The sequence below is a fragment of the Haliaeetus albicilla genome, chromosome 2, assembly GCF_947461875.1.
Source record: "Haliaeetus albicilla chromosome 2, bHalAlb1.1, whole genome shotgun sequence".
NCBI classification, from domain to species: Eukaryota; Metazoa; Chordata; class Aves; order Accipitriformes; family Accipitridae; genus Haliaeetus; species Haliaeetus albicilla.
In genome coordinates, this window is record NC_091484.1 from 6,206,988 (window position 1) to 6,230,272 (window position 23,285).

The following is a 23,285-nucleotide window of genomic DNA, read 5'->3' on the forward strand; positions in this document are numbered from 1 at the left end:
GAATCCTTAAATAGACTTTCTTATGGGGCTTAAACCAAACATACTTTAAGACATATTTCCTGTTTTGTTACTGTATTTAACTACACTTCAAGAATTAAATCTACTTTTCTTTAAACAAAGACCTAAAAATTTCACTTTAAGAGTATGGAGATCACATAAATCTATCTTGTTGTTTTTAATGCACTGAAATTGTTTAATGAATACCCACAAATCTTTATAAAAATCAAAGCAGTGAACACTTACTAACATATTAGTGCTATGAGTATATTTAGCCCTTAGACACAAAAGGCATGCCTGCATATTGTCCAGAATGGAAAACTCCTGCAAGTAAAATTCAAATAATAATTAAATCCCAGTTTATTGATTAGTTGTGCCTGTTACTTTCTTCTGCCTGCTTCTAGATACTGACAAAGATGACACTAATATTCATTTTCCTCTACCTCCTCTAGCATTGCATGGGGCAAATTCACAGTGCAAATTCATGCAAAATGATGCAAACTTTGTAGTATTTAATATTCATCACCAACTTTGGCGTTGATCAACAACTTTCATACTACCTGTAGTTAGAATTGCACATCAAATCTGGCACTGTGAAGACCTTGAAGTTAAAACGGGTGAGATGATAGCTTTTAAAGAAACTGTTGTGGGTTGCCATGCTCCAGTTTCCTCAGTTTCTAGGTGAGCAAACCAACTGTCCCACCACCACTCGTGATTCCCTTTTATTTTCAGCGTTGTTGCCAGTTGGTTGCACACACCTGTTACACACCTTCTTAATCCTTCACAGGGGCTTTGCAAGAGCTTTGTAACTTTCTTATTGTTTTTTAGTAAGAAAATTGATGTTGCTCCTCCTCACCCCTAACTGCTCAGCTGTACTTTTCATTTACAGATGGAAAATAGAGCCTGTTTCTACAGTGAAGGAAAAAGAGGATACAGTCTTATAAGCCTTTGGCAGTGAAAGGAATCTCCCCCAGCACTTATTTTAAGAGGTGAGACTCTCTTATTGCAAAACTGGTTAGAGCTAGAGAAGTTGGTGGCATCCTGCAGGAGCCCATTTCTGCAACAAACTGAAGAATTGTATTTTAATCAGAAGTCAGTCACAGCTTCTACTTTATTTGATACACTTGAAGGTACTTACAGTTCTGGGAACTAAATTCAGCTTGTTAAACCCTTTTTCTGCACATTTTTTCTGTAATGTGTGATACAACTTCTTCACACACAAGTGTTGGGAAGGAACCAGATTAAGTTGATACTCAGGATGGCTGGATTGGTAAAATCCATTGGGGAATAGTTTTCAACAGCACCTGGAGACCAGATTTCAAAAGGCACCTTTGTATCTAAAGATGCACACAGACCTCCGAAAGGGCTTCCAGCTGGATCTATTTGCCACACCTACCACAGTATTTGAAAAAGAATCCCGTTAGGAACTTTGCTGTATTTTTAGACAACTAAATGCCTCTAAATACTCCACGTCGTATGACTTAGAATCTACATTTTGTTTTTAAAAGATGTTGCAAGTGACTCAGAAATGTAAGGCTATAGTTGGCACCAGTTGTTGCAGGAATACGTGTTCCCACTCTCTGTGCCACAGTGGCCATCGGCTGAGTGGGGCTGCCGATGTCCCCGACACGGTTTTTGGAGCTGTACTTCAGGCTTTCGAGCTCTTTGCCTGGATTCAAAGAAAGGAGGCTGAGTGTTTATGACTGTTCCTCCTTCTGTTTGCATATTTCAAACAAGCACCCACAAACGAGTACTTGGGAAGATATTTAATTGGGAAGCTTACATGCTACACGTGCATAATATTAATGCACAGCAAACGCTAATGCTGTATTTTTAATATATCTAAACAGAAGAGCACCTGCCAGCAGGCACAGAAATCTCATCGTTACTTCAAAGCACTATTTCTGAACATTCACTGATAGCAGTTGGTATTCCGTGTTTATTCAACTTTTCATTTCCCTTTTTCTGTAGCTAGAACTAACATTTTACCTCAAATCCCTCTGAGCAGAAAGCTGTGCCTTCCTTTTCTCAAACGACTGCTACAAATCTTCTAACTAATCTAGTGCAGAATACATCTTGTGATGCATGGATATTTTTGCATTTGTCAGGGCATGATTCTAATAAAAATTACATATATATGAATATATCTGAGCTTGAAATACGGATTTACCCACAACTGCAAGCACACACAGAGTCCATCCGGAGGGGATTCAGTGTTCCCTCAACCATCCGGGGCGCACACACCAACATTCACACCCAGGCCAGACGTATGTACGTAATTCTACAGAAATCTGCTTTATTCACAAGTATTCTTCTGTTCTAGTTATTATCTCATGTGAAAACGTTCTTTCTGTAGCCCTCCTAATTTTCAGAATAAAGAATCCAGAATGAGTTGCAAGACCTGTGAGCATTCACTGTAAATCAACAAACTGTATGTACAAATTTAGCCTATATAGTATCCAGCCAAAATCCCACAAACTGCTCCGAACTTTTTTCTTTCTTTTTGCCAGCTATCTTTTGCAAAGCTGCCATCTTCTGCTTTCTTGCAAATTCATGGTTTACAGGGGGTTCTTGTTTCTGCTGCCTTCTCAGATTACAATTTCTTTTGTGTTAATTAAGCTGAAAAATTGAAAGAATGTCGCTGACTCTACAAAGAACACAAAACAGGCTTGCCTGAAAAGCTAAAAATAGATCGTTCTGTTCAGAAGACAGACGACTCAGTCTTCAAACTATTTGTACAATGCGAATTAATTGCAGATGGCCAATTCATTTATTTAGACCTCTGTGACAGAAATGAAAGTCCTACTGCGACTGATTATGTGCATAAAGCTCCTTTCAGGTAGTTGGGTCTAGTCAAAAAACCAGGAGGTAGCATATTGTTATTTTCTGGAAGTCAATTTGTCAAAAAGTTTTTTGATCTGATTCTCTCTCTCCAGTCTCCCGGTCTCTCTCCCAACAGCTCGGATTTAAAACGTGAGACTGATGTGCACAAACTAAAAGTCACAATGGCCTGCTCACATTTACTTCTAGCATTCACAGTATATGTTGTAAATCAGTTACATTCCTGCAATTAAAATTACATTTTATAATGAAGTAAATGTTGTAACAAAACTCACCCAGGTTATTTAACTTATTTGAAATTAATGCCATTTTTCTTTATTATGCTTCAGTATTTGTTTTAAATAGTATTTTAATTTTCCTTTCTAGTCTTTCTCCTTAAAAGCAAAACAAACTTTAATTTAAAAAAATAATGGTTTTGATTCAATGGGAGAGAATTCAGGAAAATCGAAATGGAAGCTGATATTCTATCCTAGCTTTTAGTGTTAGATAAACGGGAGGTTTCCAAAAATACCATCTATTAGACTAGGGTATATAAACTGTAGCTGTGAAATAAAAATATCATTGAACTAGATAAATTGTTTGGGATACAGAATGATCTGTACTAGAACTTTACAGCAGATCCTGAACAGCATGAGGCCTCCTTTGTGCTAGAAAACTAGAAACGTTGTCATTTGGGAGTCTAAATAATGCCAAGAAAAAGAAACTAAATATCAGAGTCCCTTTTCTCCAACTCCAGTGTCTCTCCTTTGCAATTTTACTACTTTACAGTCTCTAAATCCTTGTTTGCGGTCTTGCTGACTTGAAAAATGTGCAAAAGTTGATCCACACAGGGTCTGAGCTAACAGGGCTGTAAGAAAACCTTGCAAGAAGTTTCAGGTGTTACAATATCTGGCATGCTGATAGTATCACAAGTATGACATTTTTCTGTTACTTTTTAAAAATAACATAATGTTGCTGTCTGCTTTTCAAAGCATTTACATTGTATCTTAAAGTCTTTAAATCAAGACCCCTGCTTTTTAACGGCACTAAGTCTTCTAAGCCAAAACTACAGCTTGATGCAGAAATGAATTAAATTTTCTGCCTAAACAATCATAATCTATTAAAATTAAAATACCAGTCCTCTCCACTGTTCAGGCTCCTTCTGAAATACTTCTTATGAAGTTACTTAAGCTTATTGGTTATCATAGATTTAAAAGGGGGCAGACATCCTATGCCCTATATTTTAAGCTATATTCCTTTGCTGCGACTTCACCCAAACTCCCACCAAGGTCAAGGGAAACAATTTGTTTTCAAGCAATACAAAACAGGCCATGCAGTTAGGCTGCTGCATCTTCCTTCTGTTTTTATGGATTTAAAAAAAAAAAAAAAAATTTTTTTTTTAAATAGAGCTACAAGCTTCCTCACAAGAAACGAATCCTTTCCCAAGAAAATAAATGTTGTAGGATGCCTTTCAAAGATGACCTCCAACATGCATGCTTCAAAACGTTTTCATATATTTCCTGGAAATACAGGTGATACCCGAGATGGAGCAGAAGACAATAAAGCTGCTAAATAACAAAGGTCACCTGCCTTCAACTACATCTATAAAAAAAGGTTGAAATATCCCGTCGGTTCAATCCAGGCAGAGATTTACTGATGCTAGGATGATGGGGAGGGGGACACGCACAACGTTGCTGTACACGACCCGCTCCTGCTCATGTAATGAAGTTATACAGGCCCCCACTTAATTTTGGTGGAAAACTGAAATTCTTTGGCCACACGTGTAGAGGAGGAATCTGCTGTTGTCCTTTAAGACATGTAGTGAGGAAAATGCTATTGGGGAAACACCGTCAGGCAGCAGCCGGCATACACCAACCAACCGTGTCCTAACGACAAGATGCTTGAAAAGGAAGAGCAACAAACCTCCTGAGTTTTTTTATTTTCCACTGTGGATTTTTTTTATTTATACTTTGTGGTGCGGCAGACTCCATAGGGATCATGTCCTTACACAGGCACATCTACCTCCTCTCAAAAAAGAAACATCTTCGTTTACTTAAACTGTTTTTGTAAGACCTAGTTTTTGCTGGTTCTAAAGAGTTTTGCCTTGCTTGTAAAGTAAACACCAATATCTTTGACAGAAGCACCACCTTTGAGTGCCCACAGAGTGTCTTGGTAGACCTCGTAAAGGTGACACATATATATATGTGTGTGTGTGTGTGTATATATATATATGTTCACTGCTTGCTGAGGTGAATCATGTCAGCCAAGGTCTTTCTAATAAATAAAATGCTTTCAAAGCATTATCTATTAAACATAGAGGATATCAGGAATGGAAAATTTTTGCAACAGAACCAGAGCAGGGTCTGGGGCTGTGATATAAACCAGTATGTGTATCAAACGTCGGGGCTGCAGAAGAGGAGCTCCACTCAAGACCAGGCTAAGAGGGTTGGAAGTTCAAGACAATGCACAAAATGCAGGAAAACACATGTGGAATACCCCCCTATCTACACACAGTCTCTCTGCCCTGCAACTAAATACCCAAGAGGTGAACCACTCTGTCCCTTCTGTAGTAAGATAAGAGCAAAAAAGCAAGGAAAGTAAATTAATTGTTGGAGTAATATTCGATAGGCTAAGTTATTATATGAACACATTTCTCTGATTGCAAAGGCTGTTGCACATTTGTAACGAGAAGAAGAGTGGTTACGTGTCTGTAATTTATTAATTTCTTGCCAGGACACCACAAGAAGGTACAGCTTGCCTGTAAACCAACCGCTCAAAAGAAGGCACACCAATTCACTTTTCAGCAGTGACAGCTTTGTTATAAAGCCAGAAAGTGATTTTTTGTTAGTGTTTAATGGGTAAAGATGAAAATTCAGTGTCTGTGTTGTCATTCTGATGATCCATGGCAGCAGGAGGAAAAGAAGAGAGAGCAAGACAGAGAGTACTTAAAAAGTGCTTTACCATTTTTTTTCAAAGGTGTAAGATTTGGGGCTAGCAGGAATTTTAGTACACCTTCTCTCTAGCACTTTGACTATATGTTCTTAAATAACTTTTAAACTCGGAGGACTGCTAGAACTTAGCATCTTCCCAGTTGACAGCACAAATAGGAGAAGCATCAGCCCAGCACTCCTTCTCTGATCAGATTTGTCCCTTCTCCAGTGCCCCACACTGGCTTATTGAAGCATCTCTGCAACTCATGAAGGAGAACAAAGTCCGAGTGTTTACACTAGTTCTTGCGTATCTACAGTCCCTATCCCAGCAGAAATTTGTGTCTCTGGATGTAATCAGAGCTCAAAGAACAGCCTGTCTTTTAAACCAAGATGACAGAAATCAGGTTCTGCTATTAAAAAAAACATAAAAATGACAAAAACTGTCTTTGTACAGACTGAAAGATTTCTCAAGTAATGAAAATCAAGATATCCCACTGTTACTCAGGATGACTGAGGAGCTGCAGCATTCATGTTTTCAAAGGTTGCTGTCTTGTTTTTATTTCCCCATCAGGTTACATGAAAGGAGCACTTTCTTTCATTTTGTTGAAAATCCAAACCATCAAATAAATATCAACATGGTTAAACTAAAATAAATCCATCATCCTGTAAATTTTTAAATAAATCAATATACTGTTATGTTTTGAAATGGTATAAGATGAATTTCCCCCCCTCTATAATTCAAAACCAGCCTTAACCAATTACTTCAAACTTTTCCCCAGACGAGACACATCTCCTTCGGCTCAATGTTTCACATGAGAATTTTCAAGCCAAAAAGAGTTTCTTCCACAGACAAAATTGGAAATGAGAGATTAAAATCACCCTAATGATAGGTACTGGGTTATGCCTTTCAACTATGGATCCATGCCCATATCTCTATAATTGTGACAATATTTTTCCTAGCAGAGTATCATGTTGTATGTAACACTGAAACTTCCTGGTCTCTACTCCTTCTCTGCTGCATGGTTACCATCTTATTTTTATAAGCATTCCATTCTGGGGCTGGCCCTTCAGCTTTGGCAGAGCCAGGCAGCTTCTGCTTTAAAGCGGCTATTTTGCAACTAGCTGCTGCTTGCTGCATCTTTCTTTTCCAGCCAGCAAGTACCTGTAATGTTTTCCTCTCCAGCTACTGAGAAAATGGCACATTCTCACAGGTGCTGCCCCTAAAACAGGGCACATGGTGAGAAGAACCAGCCGTGACCTGGACAACGCAAGGAACTACCAGGGTGGGTTTCATATCTGGTTTCTTTTTGGAAGGGCTGCAAAATGGCTGGTTTTAAACAAGTTCATAAACAAAAAAATATTCTAGAGTCACATCCTGCTCATGCTGGCACTTCGGTTGCTGGACTTGTCAGGCTTGCATCAAAGGACAGTTTTCATTGCCACCCCAAATCGATGGATAAACATCAGGGGAGCCACAAACAGCACCACCAGGCACTTCGGAACACTTGCTGGCTCAAAAATAGTGGTCAGCAGGGCCATGGCAGCAAACTTTGCTTAATATTTTAAGCAAAGTAACTACTGTATGATTTAACTTTACTTGGGCTGCTCTGTAGTGAGCACATAGCCCTTTAGAAATAATAATTAATGTTCTATATTTTCTTAAAAGCAAACAAATAAAAAACCCAAATGAGTGGATTTAGAACACCCCAAATGCTACGCATGCCTGGAGGGGAGGTCTGCCCGTCCGGGGCTGCCAGGGCAGGAGCCTTGTTCATGCAACTATTTGCTCACAGGACAAAGCAGCTACCTTGTCCTAGAGGTAGACACGGTTGTTTCCTTCCCATTTTCCTCAGCCTTTTAGTTGCTGCAGTTTAGAGCCACACACACGCACAGGTGAACACCAACCAAGAGAAAAATTCAATCACGGTCACAGTCCCAGAGGCACCTCAGCCTCCTGATACACCCAGGAGCCCTCAGGACATTTTTGGCTGATCCTTACTGCAGATCAGACAGCTGCATCAAGGCAGTAAGTACATCATGGATTTTTAGCAGAAGTTACTCGCTGCTCTGGCAGGCAGTAATTAGATTACGAGAATTACAGAAATGACAAGCTGGTTGTCTACTTGCTGTATGGGCAGCCTGCAACAGCTTGGAGAAGAGTAAAGCATTCAGATTAGTATAGGGATGAGCTCAGTGTAAATCCAAATAATACCAAAATAATATGTATTAATAAATAATACCTCTGAGCCAGCACATTTACTGCTGCAATGCTCATCCTTATCCTCTACTGGCTATCTCACCAAACTACCAATGCAAAAGGTGCTGTGTATGGGGCCCTCTGGTCATTTGCTTTTCTAGAGCACCTCCGCATCGCGCCTTCCCCCGTGCCGTATCCCTGAGGTTCACACTTCTATTAGAAAATCCCAAATAGGTGGGAAGATGCTAGGAACCTGCCTGCATAAAGGCTGCAAGCGTACCTTGCAGCAGCAACTGCAACGGCAGCGTTCCAGATACTGGCATACTGATGAACATAACAAGCATTCAGCTTTGCTTACAAAATTCCCATATTCAGCACTGCCACAACTCATGGCTTTAAAAATTAGACCAGGGTTTTCCCATATATGGGAAAGCTGACCTGCCACTGTTGTACCAGCGTCGACCCGCTCCCCAGGCAGCACGCAGAAGAGGAGCCGGAGCCCTACAAACCCTGCCTGCCGCTTTGTGCTCTGCAGAAAGTTTGGGTGCTCCCTTGAGCGCTCCGGGGTGATGCTGCTTTGCAAGAAGCCTGTAGCCACATTATTTCTGTACTGGGTTCACCTGCCAGCTTGACCGAACCCGTAACAACAAAGCTAGTACGTTTTTCCAATCCTTCTATTGTAAGTTGCATTTGTACATCCATTGCTTCTGTGCCTAAAGCGGGGCTGACACTGAGGTCTAACCATCTCCATCCTCCCCTGGGCTTGGGCTTTACTCCCTTTGGAGGCTCCCTGGGACCCGTCGGGCTCAGGACTTCCACTCGAGACCCCCATGTTGGGTCGAGGGACCCCCTTGGGACAAGTTTTAATGCTCATGCCATGATGCATGAAACCCCGAGAGCGACTGTTTGTAAGATGAGTGCTAACAGACGTCTCCCTCAGGCTGCATGAAAGCGTTTGAGCAAGCACGTTGCTGCAGACCTCGTGGCTGCAGAGCTCCCGACGGAGAGCGAAGGACCACGCAGGGGCTCCCTCTGAACCGCTGGAGGCAGCTGTCAGTGTTTTTTTGGGAATATTCCATTGTTTTGAATGTATAGAAAGCACAGAGAAACCAGTGCCAGGGACCACGGCAGAGCAGCCAGGGCCACCGCTGGCAGCTGGAGACTTCTCACTGGGAACAGTTTCTTCCGTGGGTTTGGTAACGCACGTTGCATTTAGTACTTCTGACTCAGTCAAACAGCCTGTCTGCTCGCAAAATCCTAACCCCGAGTAGCTGCATGAGCAGCAGTGTGTATTTATAAACTCCTTACAAAAAAAAGGCAGGATGAGCAGGGCTGGGGCTATCCAGCTGCAGCTCTGGTTATGCCAGACAGCTGCTCTGTCAAAACTGCTGGGAGAAACCTCGATTCTTTGCAGGGGATGCCCTTTGATACTCGGCAGGAGACTGTTTTGGCAGCTATATGCTGCCTAAGGGAGAGATCTTTGAGAGTTGATTTTTTAAGATACCAGTGGTATGCACTGGATACCTGGCTACGTACTTCTGACTGCGAGGGATTTGCAGAGGGGAAAAAAAAAAAAATAATAATTTTGGGTAAGCACTATTAATCACTACATAATCATGACTAATTTTTTTTTTTCCCCTCCACAGTTGCTAAAATCAAGCAAATCAATCACACATGACTTTTGAGCTTCCCGACACACATTTTATACTCTGCAGGTGTCAGACCTGCACCAGGGGAGCCAGGGCTGGGGGCTGCCCCGCAGGAAGGAGACCCACCGACCCCATCAGCTGCGTGGCAGGACCTAAGCTGCAGAGCTACTGAGCAAGAGAAAAGACTTCAACAATTAAAACTAGTATCTCAGTATAGTAACAGAACTGGCAGGAGAAATTAAATCTGTAGGTTGGTAATCTCTCTCAATTCTGTTATTAACATGGAAACAAACTATTTAGGTAACTGAAAGCCTTGCATCACTTTAGGATATGTTAATTACATCAGTGGTTTTACTTAATAAGTTTCTTTTTCCTTTCCAGTTTTCTAAAGCCTTAGGAATATTTCAGAGGGAATCCTTCCCAAATATGCAAACAGCAAGTCAATACTCTGAGTTTTTTTGCCAAGCCTCCTTTTCCCTACATCTCTCACTCAAGAAAATATGATTAAAAATACATTCAAATAAATAGAAAGGGACTAGAGGACTAGAGTTTAGCACGTCTAGTATTGCCAAATAGTTATAAATAATCAAAATAATCGCTAAACTACTCATACATTTCCTCATCCAGTGTGGCCTCCTGATGTTAATGTGCTCCCTTTTAATAAGCAGTAATTTAAATGTCTGCTCCTGCTATTGCACACAGGAAAGAGAAGTGCAGAAGTTGGGAAAGTGCGAGCAGATCTCCAGCGAGCTCTGGCAGAGGCTGTTCCAGCGAGCTGCGAGTCTTCTGGTTTGAGACACTGTTTGGTGGGTTTTACTACTTGAATTGTGTCAAGAATAAGTTGGGTTCCTGTTCTCCCACCAAAGACCCTCAGCATTTTCCTTGTTTTAATTAACTAACTTTCCCTGGGGGGAAAAGAAAATACTAAGGATCAATAGTAAATGTCATAGTTAGTATCTCACTAATTGCATTCCTTATTTTATTTAGAAATGTCATGCTACAGCTTCTCAGAATATTAGTTTTCCTTGTGCTTCTTTTTTAGTTTCTAGAAAAATGCTAAAAATCTATTTTCACCAAGATTTAGGAATTTTATTTTTAGAGTTAAACTGCAAATTATTCGGTATTACTTTCTCCCATCATTTAAGATTTCTAAATTTCTAATCATGGTTGCTGCTATCAAATTCCCTACTTTTCCTTTAAATATAGATGTTGCAATTGCATGTTTAATGCTACAGTTAGAGTTCACATTTAGGACAAAGCTGACTCCTTAGCACTGAGCCAGTATAAATGTACAGAATAATCTTCAAATACATGTAAAGCAGTTACATGCATCTCCGTGCCTTTTAGCACTGAGTTTGTAGTAATGCTGACAAAATTAAGTATGCTGATCTGATAACCGTGTAATACTATTTACATGAAAAATTGGACCAACTCTAAATTCATTTTAAAACTACATCAAAATTATGAAAAACATCAACTATTATCAACCTTATTCATTATTCATCTATGTATAAATTTGTAACTATAATATGAGGAAGAAACGTATTATCCAATAATTTAAATTAACAAATTTTTTTTATGCCATCTTGAACTCAATGCATTCAATGTAAGGGGAGGGTGGGAAGGTTCCAAGGAAAAATGCAAATATCAAAAAGGCTGATTCAACCCCCTCCCACCCTTTATGTCCTTACTGTGAAAACATGCAATAGGAAAAGTTTACCAGGAAAAATGAAAATTATCTTCTTTTTAGAGATTTTTGACTTTGCAATTACTGCCTTAATTTTTTCTAACAAAATGCAACTCTTTTGTTAACTTTCTAAAGAACAGTATTGAATTCCCTACCATGCATCCAAAAATTCTATTTCTATAAAAATCATTCTGAACAAACAATGACTGCAATACCTCAGCTGGGACCTTCCAGGTATTCTATCTTTATATTGTCAAAAATTTACTAATATATTAAATGTTCTCAAAAGTCTCTAATATATTCTCTGTATAAAACAAATACAGTTTATCTGACATTTTAACACTATAAGTTATCCCTTTCAAATAAAACAGTAAGTTATTAATGCACTCTAGAGTCTGAAACTTTTATATTTTTTATTATTTTAGAGGGTAGTAGAAATACCCATGAGTGTTTAAGTACTTACTGTGTATGTTTGCACTCTGTGAACAATACCCTCACCATCATACCATTGGCAGGAGGGGGGGTAAATTTTATTACTTACAAGTTACAATCACAGGATTGATTTCTTTACAGTTCAGGCAAATGAAAAAATACAATTGTGGAATTTTGTTACCTAAACCAACATAATCCTAGGAGTTAATCTTAGCTAGCTGTTATCAATTGCCAACATGAAGAGACATGCCACCTGCATTCTCAAAGTTGGGAAAACAACAAAATGTTTAAGCAGTTATGAACGGGAACAAAATGACTTGAAAGGTAATGCAAACAATTTAACAGCTAACAAGTTAGCAGAGCCATATGTAGAAATACAGGAATTTCACGTGCTATAGGCAGACACGTTGATACTACAGTAATGAGAATTTTTTTTTTACTTTTTTTACTTTCACTCCTGTACCACCAATGCAATTTGGAATTAAACATATATAATTCAACAATCCATTAACACAATCAAAACCAATAAATGACTAACCAATGCATCACTATTTCTGAGAATCAAAATCTTTTTTACGTATGCTAGACAGTAAAATAATGCACTTTTTAAATAGCCCTACTCATGTAGGATATACACATCTTTAACTCCTCAAGATTTATCATCTCAGTTTAATTTCTTTGCAGACTCCCAAGGGATTAATTTCAACTATGTTTGAGCTGTTTTCTCCCAGTTCTGACTTAATAAATTATGGAGGGCAACAAATATTAAGTATGTAAAAAGGTAACAGTTTAAAAATGACAACTCCTGGAAAAAACGCTCTTTAAGTGTTAAATTCCCTAAAGAATAGAAATGGGCCAGATGTATTTCAGACATCTGACTATTAGTCAACTATTGTTAAAGTGATCCAATTATTAAATAGCCAAGAATTATTTATTTTACTTATATAAACTATCCCTCTTTGCTGGTTCTGGAATAAATTAACACATCCACATGTTTCTTTGCTTACTATGCCAAGAAGAATGACTAATATTTTTCTATAATAATATTTTGATAAGAAAATGAATGTTCCGTTCAGATTCATAACAGGAGTTTCTGCATCATTTTTATGTGCTGAATCAAATATGAAATGATCAAATTAGAAGGATTTGAACAACCTAATTTAAAAACAAAACAGCTTTGCTCAAATACAAAAAGTATTTTTTTTAGCTACTCTATCAAATGAAAGCATATTTGTGCTTTCAAAAATATACTGGTTAAAGGATTTAGACAGGCTTCATATGAAATACATTTAAACATCAAAACTAATTTAAAATGATCTAGAGAAACAAGCTGTGGAATGTCCAATCCTTAAAAAAAAAAAAAAAGTAATTAAATGCTCAGGGCTTAGCTCGCTAAATACAATTAAGGACATTCACCTCCCTTCTCACCTTGCCAGATAAAATGCCCTCCCCCTTCACCTCCAGCCATGGCAGAAGCACTCGCAACCACCTTGGAGGCGAGCACCAGACCTGGAAAAAGGGGAGGCATCAACCTGCGTTTTAAGAACAACGATTTCCAGATGCATTAGGAACGTCTCGATACAGAAACCTGCGCCACCTCCTATTCTCGTGTTTGGTTTTCGTGTTTTATTAGCCGAGGAGCCCACGAACAGAGGAGTCCCCCGGGCAGGTCAGGTTATTCTGCGCCGCTCTGCTCAGGGCGCAGGGAGAGGAGCCTGGGCGCAGTCGGTGGGGCTGTGCCAGGGCCAGGGCCAGCCCTGCCAGCACTTTTCCTCCTTCCAAAGCCACTAAAGATAACTAAGTGGGGAGGAAACGTTACAAAATGCACCCCTGAAACACCCCGTGCCTTTCACCTGGGGAATAAAAGAGCCAGGGGGGACATTTCAGCTGCTTAGTTTAAAAAATATTAAAAAAAAATAAATCTGATTAAAACTGTAATTGCCTCTAACTACAGGACCTTCTGTTTGTCCCTGTGCCGTGGTGGGGCAGCTTCAGGAACCAGGTCTGCCTGTCTGTCACAACAATTCTTTCTGCCTCAGTTATCTAGTCCAGTCAAAACACGCCAAGTTCATCGCCAGAGCTGCAAAAAGATCTCAGAGCAGATTCCTGCCAGCCCTCCTCAGCATCTCCCCGGCATCCCCCTGCCCAGCCCACCCCTAGCAGCCTCCCCCGACCCCCTCCCAGCACCACCACCACCTCACCCGGAGCCCTCAGCATCTTCAGCCCTCAGCATCTTCAGCCCCACTACCAGAAGGGACCGGCCGAGCCTTTGCTCCACAGAACAAGCTACTCAAGGTCTCTCCATCCTTTCCTATCGCCCAGTTCGCTGCTCCCCCTCCCTTTGCCATCCCCCGGAGAAAAACCTGCACCTTCTCATTTGCAGGGAGCCCCGGTGCTCCCCGACACCCCCCGACCCCCCCAAGCCGCAGGTCTGCGGGAGTTCTGTCAGCATCTGCCCGGGGTTGGGGGGGGGGGGGGTTCCTGCTGCCAAGGCTGAGAGGCCGGAGCAGGACGACAAAAAGCGAAGTCTGCACTCCTAGAAGCGACAAGAGGGTCTTAAAAACCAAAGCAAGACCACCACCATCAAACCAAACCAAACCAAACAAAAAAAAAATTAAAAAAAAAAAAAAAAGGCAAGAACACCACACCAAAAAGGTGAAAAGGACGGAAAAAAAAAAGGGGAGAAACAACCCCAAGGACCTTCTAACTGATCTGTCCCAGGACTATGCGAGAGGCTCAGCAAAAGAGGAATTTGTCCCCCCTCCGCTGGCACAAAGTTTCAGGAAACAAACAAACAAAAATCCGTAAAAACGTCAAAAAGTAACCAAAGCTCATCCTCTGCAGAGCACAGGGTGCTGCTTTAATGTTTTCAATCTGCAGAAGGGGTTTGCTTTGGGATTTCTGGCTGGAGAACGAACAGGGCGCAGGGCAGGAGTGGATCAGAAGGGAAAAGTTCCCAAGAGGTTTCAGAAGTTACTGCACATTTCTTTCACCAGATGCTATTTTTAACCCTGCTGTTACTATTTTTACCCATGTCAGTGTTTTCCATTCGCTGAACTCTGTCCCCACGCAGGCAGGGCTCCGCTCGCCCCCATCACCCACCGCCCCCCCCCGCCCCCCGCTTCTCCCTTCCATTTCATTTCAGGCTGCACTTTTGGATCTCTTTAAACAGCATCAGAAAAGCCTGAGCTCCCCTCCTCCTGCCCCTCCTTTTGTATGGAGGGAGCAGAGAGAGATAGAAAAAAGTTGCAGGCGGTGCAAAGTCCACAGGCGATCACGCAGCAAATCTCCTGCTTTAACTTCATTCCTCTCCAAACACATTCCTGCCAACGGGGGGGGGGGGGGGGGGGGGGGAGGTTGGGGGAAGAAAAGAAAAAAGAAAAAGCAAACAAACGCCACTGTTGCTAAGTTTTGCACTTTATACCCTTTTATATTTACAATCCTCTCCTGGCTAAAAATAGCAACACATGATCCATTTATAACTGGCCGGACATGCCCCGAAGCCGCTGGCGGGGCCCTGGCTGATGAAAGGAGCTCTTTGCGTTCCTTCTACCTGAGCTCATCTCCCGCTTAAAGGGCTCAGACAGCTCTGCTTCCACAAAGCACACATTGAAATGACTCCTGCTTCCAGGGGAGATCAGGATAAGAGAGAAAAGAGAGAAAAGAGAGAAAAAGAAAAGAGAGAAAAGAGAGAAAAAGAAAAGAGAGAAAAGAGAGAAAAAGAAAAGAGAGAAAAGAGAGAAAAAGAAAAGAGAGAAAAGAGAGAAAAAGAAAAGAGAGAAAAGAGAGAAAAAGAAAAGAGAGAAAAGAGAGAAAAAGAAAAGAGAGAAAAGAGAGAAAAAGAAAAGAGAGAAAAGAGAGAAAAAGAAAAGAGAGAAAAGAGAGAAAAGGAAAAAGAAAAAAAGAAAAAAAAGAAAAAAAAAAAAGACAGTAACCCAAGCAGGCTGCCCCATGCCCCTCTTGGCGTGCTTGAAAAATGTACAATTAGGGAGGCAGCCCGGGAAGCAGAGGTGGTCCGCGACTGGCAGGCAGCCCCAGCACAGGGCAAGACCTCGCCTGGCACACAGCAAAGGGAGGGCTCCGGAGGCAGCTCCAGCTTGGCTCCAGATGGGATCAACTCATTAACTGACACTAGCGGTGGGAGCGACTCCAGACCCGGACCCAGGAGCAGGTCCAGAGGTTGCTCTGGAAGCAGCTTTATAGCTGCACAGAGGTGGATGCTGGAAACGACTCTAGACGTGGCTTTAGAGGTGGCTCTAGAAATGATGCTGGAAACGGCTCCCGTCTTGACGCCAGACAACTCCAGACATGGTTCTTGGGTTTGGGGGTGCAGAGGGGCTGCAGCCAGCTCCAGGGCAATGCTATAGTCAGCTCTAGGAGTTGGCCTGGAAGCGGCACCACAGCTGGCAAAGATGTAAACGCACAGTGTTATCTGCGATACAGGAGATTTTACGTGTGGGATTTATTCCTTCACCGTTACTAATGCTTTCTGAATTCTATGTTAAAAATTTCCATTAGCACCTGTGCAGGACTCACAAACCACATGCGCAGCAGAAGGGGCTGTGGGACTAAAACAAAGTCCCAAGGGCACAGCCCAGCACCCGGTTCAGTGGAAGTCACACCTTCCCGCCTAGGGAAACCAGGTGCCACACGAACGCCACTTCCCATCTAATACCGACGCGCTTCGGTGTTTTAAAATTTCCTCTCTTGGAAGCACGGGTTTCCTTGCTTTATTCCCTTGTTACCGAAACAAAGAACCCCGGTTCAGAGGCAGGATGACAACTTAGGCATCACTGAGGAACAGCGACAAAAACCACCACCACCAGCAAACAACAGTATTTTAGTGCAGTTTATCACAAATGTGCAAATCCCAGCCACTTAAAAATAAGGGGTCAAACCCTCCCAAAGTTATGAGACTTTAAAGGAAAATATACCTTCCAGTTACGAGTCTTTTGGGTACACTTGAAACATTTCTCAGTACTCTTAAGAGCTAGAAAATGTGGTTTGTTTGGACTGACAGCAGAAGTTCAGTGCCAGTGCTCCATGGATTGTAGCTGAGGAAAAAAGTAATAACCATGGTGGGACCCAGAGAAAAAATGATTGTAACATTGGCAACATTGTTACCTACATTTATTCCTCCTAACAGCCCCATTGCTTTTCTGATATTCTTCTTGATTTTGGCTTCTCGGTGGGAAATCACATCACCTCATGTCTTGTCTGCACAAGAGTTTTCAGGCTGTATTTTCTCTCTATAGCTCTACCACGTATACACTCACTTCACTTTGTTTATACAGGAACAAAAAGTGTCTATGTGTACCAGTGCCTTTCCAAAATTTCACGTATCACCAAAACAGACGTGCAGCAAGCTGGTCAGACTTTTCTTGGAGCTGTGTTCATTGTATGCATTATAAAATTTTTATTACAATATACAGATTTCTACCAATTTCCACTAGCTTTTAGCTGCCTGCTACAGGCAGAGGTTCACCCTAACCACCTCCCATGATCTGACATTAGCAATCAAGTGCCATTTTCAAGCTGCTTTCAGAACGGCTCAAAGCAAAATCACTGAAAACCATGATCCTGAAAGTCATTAATAGGAGAATGCAGCAGTGGTTCTGCAAATGCCTTTCTGGGAGGGGATGCTTTAAGGAGGGAAATGGAAACTTCGCTGCCACATTGCTATCAGTATTGTAACCATGCCTGTGTTTGCAAGAAATCCAGATTATCCTTCCTTTCAGTCTTCACCGAGTTGCTGCAGAATGACAGTCAAGCATGCATTCAGAAGACCCAGGAAAACGTAAGCGTCCCTGGACAAGCCTGCCATGAGAAACCTGTCCTGCAGTGGTTGCTGTGAAAAATATTTTTCTGAGCAAAAGAGTTCAGCCCAAGGGCTGGGAGTATTTTCTAACCAGGCAGAGAGTGGAAATGTCTGCAAAAAGCCTGAATTTGCCATGGAAGCGCTATGCCCCTGGGTTTCAAAAGCAGAAGCAAGACGGAGACAAAAAAGCACAACTTCACCCAAGCTATGAATAAATACTTGTGCAGTAACGTTACAGAAATTGATATTAAGGCGAAGTATAGCTTGAGGAACTCCCCCCCCAGTTGCGAATAACAACCCATTGCAGATGTAAAAATGGTAGCCAGAGGACAGTGGGAGCCATACGCCAGCGCTGGGCAGGCACAGCCCCAGCTTCCCTGGGCAGGGGGACTGGTCCCCCAGTCTCACACACAGAACACTGTTTGGGAGAAGCTTGTCCTGAGCACCCAGAGACCCAGGTTTTTAACCAAAAAGAGGCAGCTGAGTTGGGCAGCTACAAAATGCAACAAACTTTTCTGGTCCTGACATCTGATGAGGCTCTAAAGGGTTATTTTGCTGAGGAGCACCTGAGCCAGCAGGTCCTTACCCCAGCCGGCGTAGGCTCCTGGGTCACAGCCTCCCTGGCACTCCTGCCCTACGCACTTTGCCAAGCCAGCTGCCTGCCTTGTCCTCCCAGCCAGGAGCTCTTCTCCCTCCCAGCCCATTCCTGGGGCTGAGCCCTGAGTTAAGTCTCCATTTTCAGCTGCTTCCTAGCCACCTAAGCTTGCAAACCCCCTCAAGTCCTTTTCTCTGCTCCTTCTCTTCCTTGGCTCCTTCCCATTTTCACCCTCTTCCTTTCTTAATCTGAAACCCACCCTCAGTCCTTGCAGCTTTGGCCCCCTCTTCTGCTAGCAAAAACAAACTCCCTGGTCACATTCGCCTTGGAGGTTTGCCATGTATTCATTAAGTAGCAATCACTACCTTTTTTTTTTTTCCCCTCCTCCTTCTTGGAGGGCAATGGTAGAGCAGGTGCAAAGAGAACAAAGAGACAATGCAAGTTGTCCCTGCAATGCTGTAATACAGGGCATAATGTTTCTGGGTGTTCTCTGCAGCAGAACTTCGTGGGCTCCAACACAGGTCTCATTGCCATTTCTGGTGTCAAAGTGCCTGGCTTGGCGTTCGCTATATTAAAGAGTAGTGTTGTAGAAACCTCGTCACTCAATGTCTTGCAAATACCCAACCCCAGCGTGGCAGAAGCAAAGGGGAAGAGAAAAGGGAGCATGTGTATCTCTTGTGAAAACACACTCCAGTTCTTAGTAACTCACATCCACCCTGGAAGATGTCCTTGAAAACCATTTCTGCCCTGAAGCACTTCCACCTTTCTGCCAAAGCTCCTGAGTAGGGAGTGCCCCTTTAGATTTGATATTGCTGCTTCCAGATGTCACAGTCCAGCATCCCCTGCTAAGATGTGACCGGGCATTTCACCTTCAGAAGAAGACTAGAAATCTAGCATCTCTAGCTGTGGTCATGTAGGATTACAGGGCAGGATTAGGGATTCAAGGTATATGAAACCATGACTGCAGTGGTGCATTTAACTGCATGCCAGAATTCAAGTGGCAGAGGGACAGACATCCAGGGAGAAAAAATCCCAGAGCTGTGCAGGGTACAGAGACAAACAGGCAGGGTACAGAGACAAACAGGTCGCCATGAACCAAACTGGGTGTGATAGCAGCAAAAAACCTGGCTTTGTAGGAGGCCATATTTATTCTGGGATAATTCCTTCTGCAATGGAGTCGACTTGCTCCTTAAATGGATTAGAATCTGATAAAACAGAAATGAAGTTGTATATGTAGATAAGTCCTCTACACTGAAAAAATGAATTATGCTGGGGAGAAAGAGACAATTAAGAGATAACAGCTTTCCCATGAATACAAAGCTCACCATCTTTTATGCCTGCCTACAGACATGTAACATGCAGTATTTCACACACTGCCCTTGTGTTTTGGTCCAAAATACTTCAGGAGTCTGCTGGATGTCTCACCTGGAGAGGGATGTACCTGTAATAATTACGAGCATCTTCCTCCAGCCTGCACCAGGGAGCACCAAGGCAGCTGTAACAGGGACTGAATCAAGTAAGCAACTCTTCACAGCACTGCTCCAGAGTGGTAAAACTTCCAGCGAAAGAAAAGCAGTCATTTTTAATTTGTGCAAATCAAAACCAGCCTGAGGTCACCTAATGAAGGAGTTATGTGAAACTCCACATGTGTAGCAGAGAGCAGCACTTAGGCCAAAGGCTTCAAAACTTCCTTAAGTGGCCAAAAAAAAGCCCAAGTGCTGCTGGGCTACTGTATCTCCAGACGGCCGTTGACCTTTATATCTGTTTATTTTAAAGATGTGTCACTATTTTATTTTTCTCATAAGTCAAACAATTGAATGATTTCTAAATTATCTTCCCTCTGACCTCTTATTTTCTTCCTGTTTTACTCTAGAAATACTCATTCAAGACTCAAATATTAAGAGCGGGTATGGCCCAAATGTTGCAATTCTTCATTCCACAGATTGCTATCGCTATTGCAATTGCTATTCCCTCTGGATCCAGAGAAACCCACACAAAAGGACACTATAAAATACACATTTGAATAGTATATGCAATGAATATAAAATAGAGACTTTGAAGTACCTTTACAAAAATACTCCTTAAGAATTAGAAGGAAAGGGCGTTATTTTTACACAGGGAGTGTTGTAAGTGATGCCTTCTGCTCTCAGCAATGCCTCAAAAGTTCATTTTGAGGATACAATGATAGCACCTAATAATTACCTGTATTATCCCCATGGAATCATTCTCTCAGGCTAAATTCACTTCTCCAGACACACCGGTATCACTTGGCAATTCTGCTTTTGAACAAAGATGACTTGACCTGCTTTGATCATACGTGCTGGGAGACAAGAGGTAGAGAGCTTAACAGAAGGGAATTCTAGAGAATGGAGGAAATCACAGTGCCAGCTTTGTCAGACAGCTAAAATAGATGCTGCAATTTTGGAAGTGGCTGTGGCTTTATTGCTCAGAAGTTGAAGAGCAGGCTTGTAACCTGGGCTCCCTCCAGCTGCTGCCTCAAGGAGAGCTGGAATTCTGCTGGCAAAACTGCAGTCCAGCAAGTCCAGGGGCTACTGGCTCCTTGCACAACTGTAATGATGCTGGTATGTTTAGGATGGTGTAACACCTCTAGCAGACCACAGTTGCTTTATACTGCCATAGTTATGTCCATACTGTTTATACCATTACAAATAGTATACTGGTCCACAGCCTACCAGACATGGTTATCTCAGTACCAAATGAATACCATGTCTAAATCCAGACAAATTCTCATTAAGGTAATGAGTCACACCAGAGAAGATTCTGCTCCATTATCTCCACAGCCTAAACTAAGAAAGGGCCACGGAAGCTGAAGAACAGTTTATAAAGCTATGCACTGGGCTCTGCCTGCACTGAGCATGCCGGCAAGCTACAAATTGGCATCCTGTGGGACCTGGCCCATCACTGACCTGAAAACTCCTCTGCCCAGGACTCCTTCTACCATAATTTCCAACCAAACTGGTCCTGACACCACCTTCCTTACCACCAAGCAATTAAAAAAGAAACTCCAAAACCAGCACAGTTCCCTTCATGCTATTATTAATTTAAATAGTCTCACGGATTTGTGTAAGCACTCAAAATTACACCAAAATAATTTATATGCTCTTACTGGGCTGAACATGCTAACGAATCAAGCCCCAGCAAATAAACCCCCCAGTGTCCTGTGGGAGAGACACCATCAGACCTTTAAAGTGTCGCAGCACTTGAGGGCGCTGCTGCAATAAGTTTAACTCACCCTAAAAACCTCTACTTAGTTTTATTATGAATTAACGTCTTCTGTTAATATATCAGTAACCCGTGTTGACACTTACTTATACTATTGCTGTTACACAGTGGCCCTACTATTTTGGTAAACAATGAGCAGAAGTTAGGACTAACATTTAACATTCAAGGTTAGCACCTAGTTATCCTTTCAAATACTTGCACAAAGCGATAAAGTGGAAGGAGGACAAGAAAACAGTTTAATTCAGAATTTTTTTTCCAGTATAATTTATTTGCTCTGGGTAAAATGAGAAGGTGTAAGAAATCATATCTGTTCATGGAACTAAAAAAACAAAACAAAACTGGGGATGAAGATGCAAACACCACTTTCTCTTAAGGGAGATTCATGAGTTTCTGTAGTCCTTTATGGGCAGACTGATGACACTGTTTTGCTCCATTTTCCCTGGTCTTTAATAGCATCCTCCCTGCAAAGGCTGCTTGTTCCTCACAAATAAACCCACATCCCTCCTGCACCTTCCACCTGCTACATCCTCCACCGCATCCTTCCCACCTTCCTTCTTGCAGGAGCCAGGTCCTGCAGGACCCTGATGTCCAGTTTGGGATGTTCAGTGCCAGATCCAAGATCCACCCATATCAGTGATCATTTTCTTCAGATTCTACCCTAAGTGCACACCTACCTCCAGTGTCGGGTCACAGACACCTATGTTCTCCATGAGCTATGGTAATGTTTCAGCTTTTTCTGAATTAATATAACTAGTCCCCCATTCTTTTCCTGCTCCGATCTGAAACAGGCTGGAAGAAAAACAATCTTTTGACTGAAGTTACAACTTGCCAGCCTGAGAAAACCCTCTGTTCAAAAGTTCTGCCAATGCAACACTGCATTTGGTAACAGCCTTTTTTATCACAGGACTTCATATTTTGTTCTGTTTCTCAGTTTTGAGCAGTATGCTCAATATTTTTCATTATAGTAGTTTATTAATTACATGGGTGTCTCAAAAAAATATATTGGGGGGGAGAAAACTGACAATTTGACATTTGAACTTCTGATTAATACTGGCTGCTTAACAGAGAAAGAGTAAAGGGAAACAGTGAAGACTGAAAAGAACTTTCACAACTTTTTAGAATATTCCTGCAGCACTGTATTTCCCCATCATTTCATTCAACAGTTGTCTGTGTCCTTAAGAATTCAATATTTAAAAACGTCCTTGTCAGTGTTTCACAAAATGCCTGACTTGAATTTTGAGAAAGCAGAAATATCATAAAGCAGGTGTGCTTGACAACACATCCTAAAGTATACGGACTGTTTTGCCAAAGGTCAGAGCCAACTACAGCATCAGTCCTATAAAAAAGCATTAACGTAAGGACTATTGCTTATATGTCAAAAATCATCTGCAAGTATAAAAAGGCAGGGACAAAGTTCATAAAGGGAAAGCAGTCAAAGAAAGATGCCCTAAAATCCACATTTGTCAAGAAAAGATAAGAAAACAAAGAACAGAGCACAAAGTAACTCAGTACTTTATCTGCAGATGAATGAATCCTTTCTTCTATAGTGTTCTGTGATTAGTTAAGACTAAGAGTTAAGCTTTAAAAATAAGTAATAACAAACAGTGCATGTCCAATTTTAACAGTTCTAGTTGTGACATGATATTGATCTCCGTGTTCATAGCTGGAAACCAGAGGAGCACAGTTTACCCTTGAGTTTTGGCTTGCTGAAGCCCTCAAGAGGGCTCAATGGGACTTGAGATGGCAGACAGACAGACAGCCGAGCTGCTCCCTGGGATCAGTTACCTACCAAGAGATCTCCATTTGGCAGGCCTGGAAATCTTTCAATCTCATATCTTTTCCTGCCGAACCAGCATAGCTGGAATCTTCTGTTAACTGCCAGCATAGTAATTTGCTGAGCTTCAGACTTAGCATTTT

At 41.8% G+C, this 23,285-nt stretch overlaps 1 protein-coding gene across 2 annotated transcripts in view; it reads right to left on the reverse strand.

Moving 5' to 3' along the window:
• Positions 1-23,285, reverse strand: part of GNAS (GNAS complex locus) — a 161,783-nt gene that overhangs the window by 118,172 nt on the left and 20,326 nt on the right. The window contains exon 1 of one of the 2 annotated variants that reach the window (XM_069804310.1): positions 13,914-13,944. The exons of the other annotated variant lie outside the window; for it this stretch is intronic. Within the exon in view, the coding sequence (XP_069660411.1) occupies positions 13,914-13,929 (16 nt within the window). The 5' untranslated portion in view covers positions 13,930-13,944. Of the gene's footprint in view, positions 1-13,913; positions 13,945-23,285 lie in introns of those variants that run through there. 2 annotated transcript variants of the gene reach the window in all.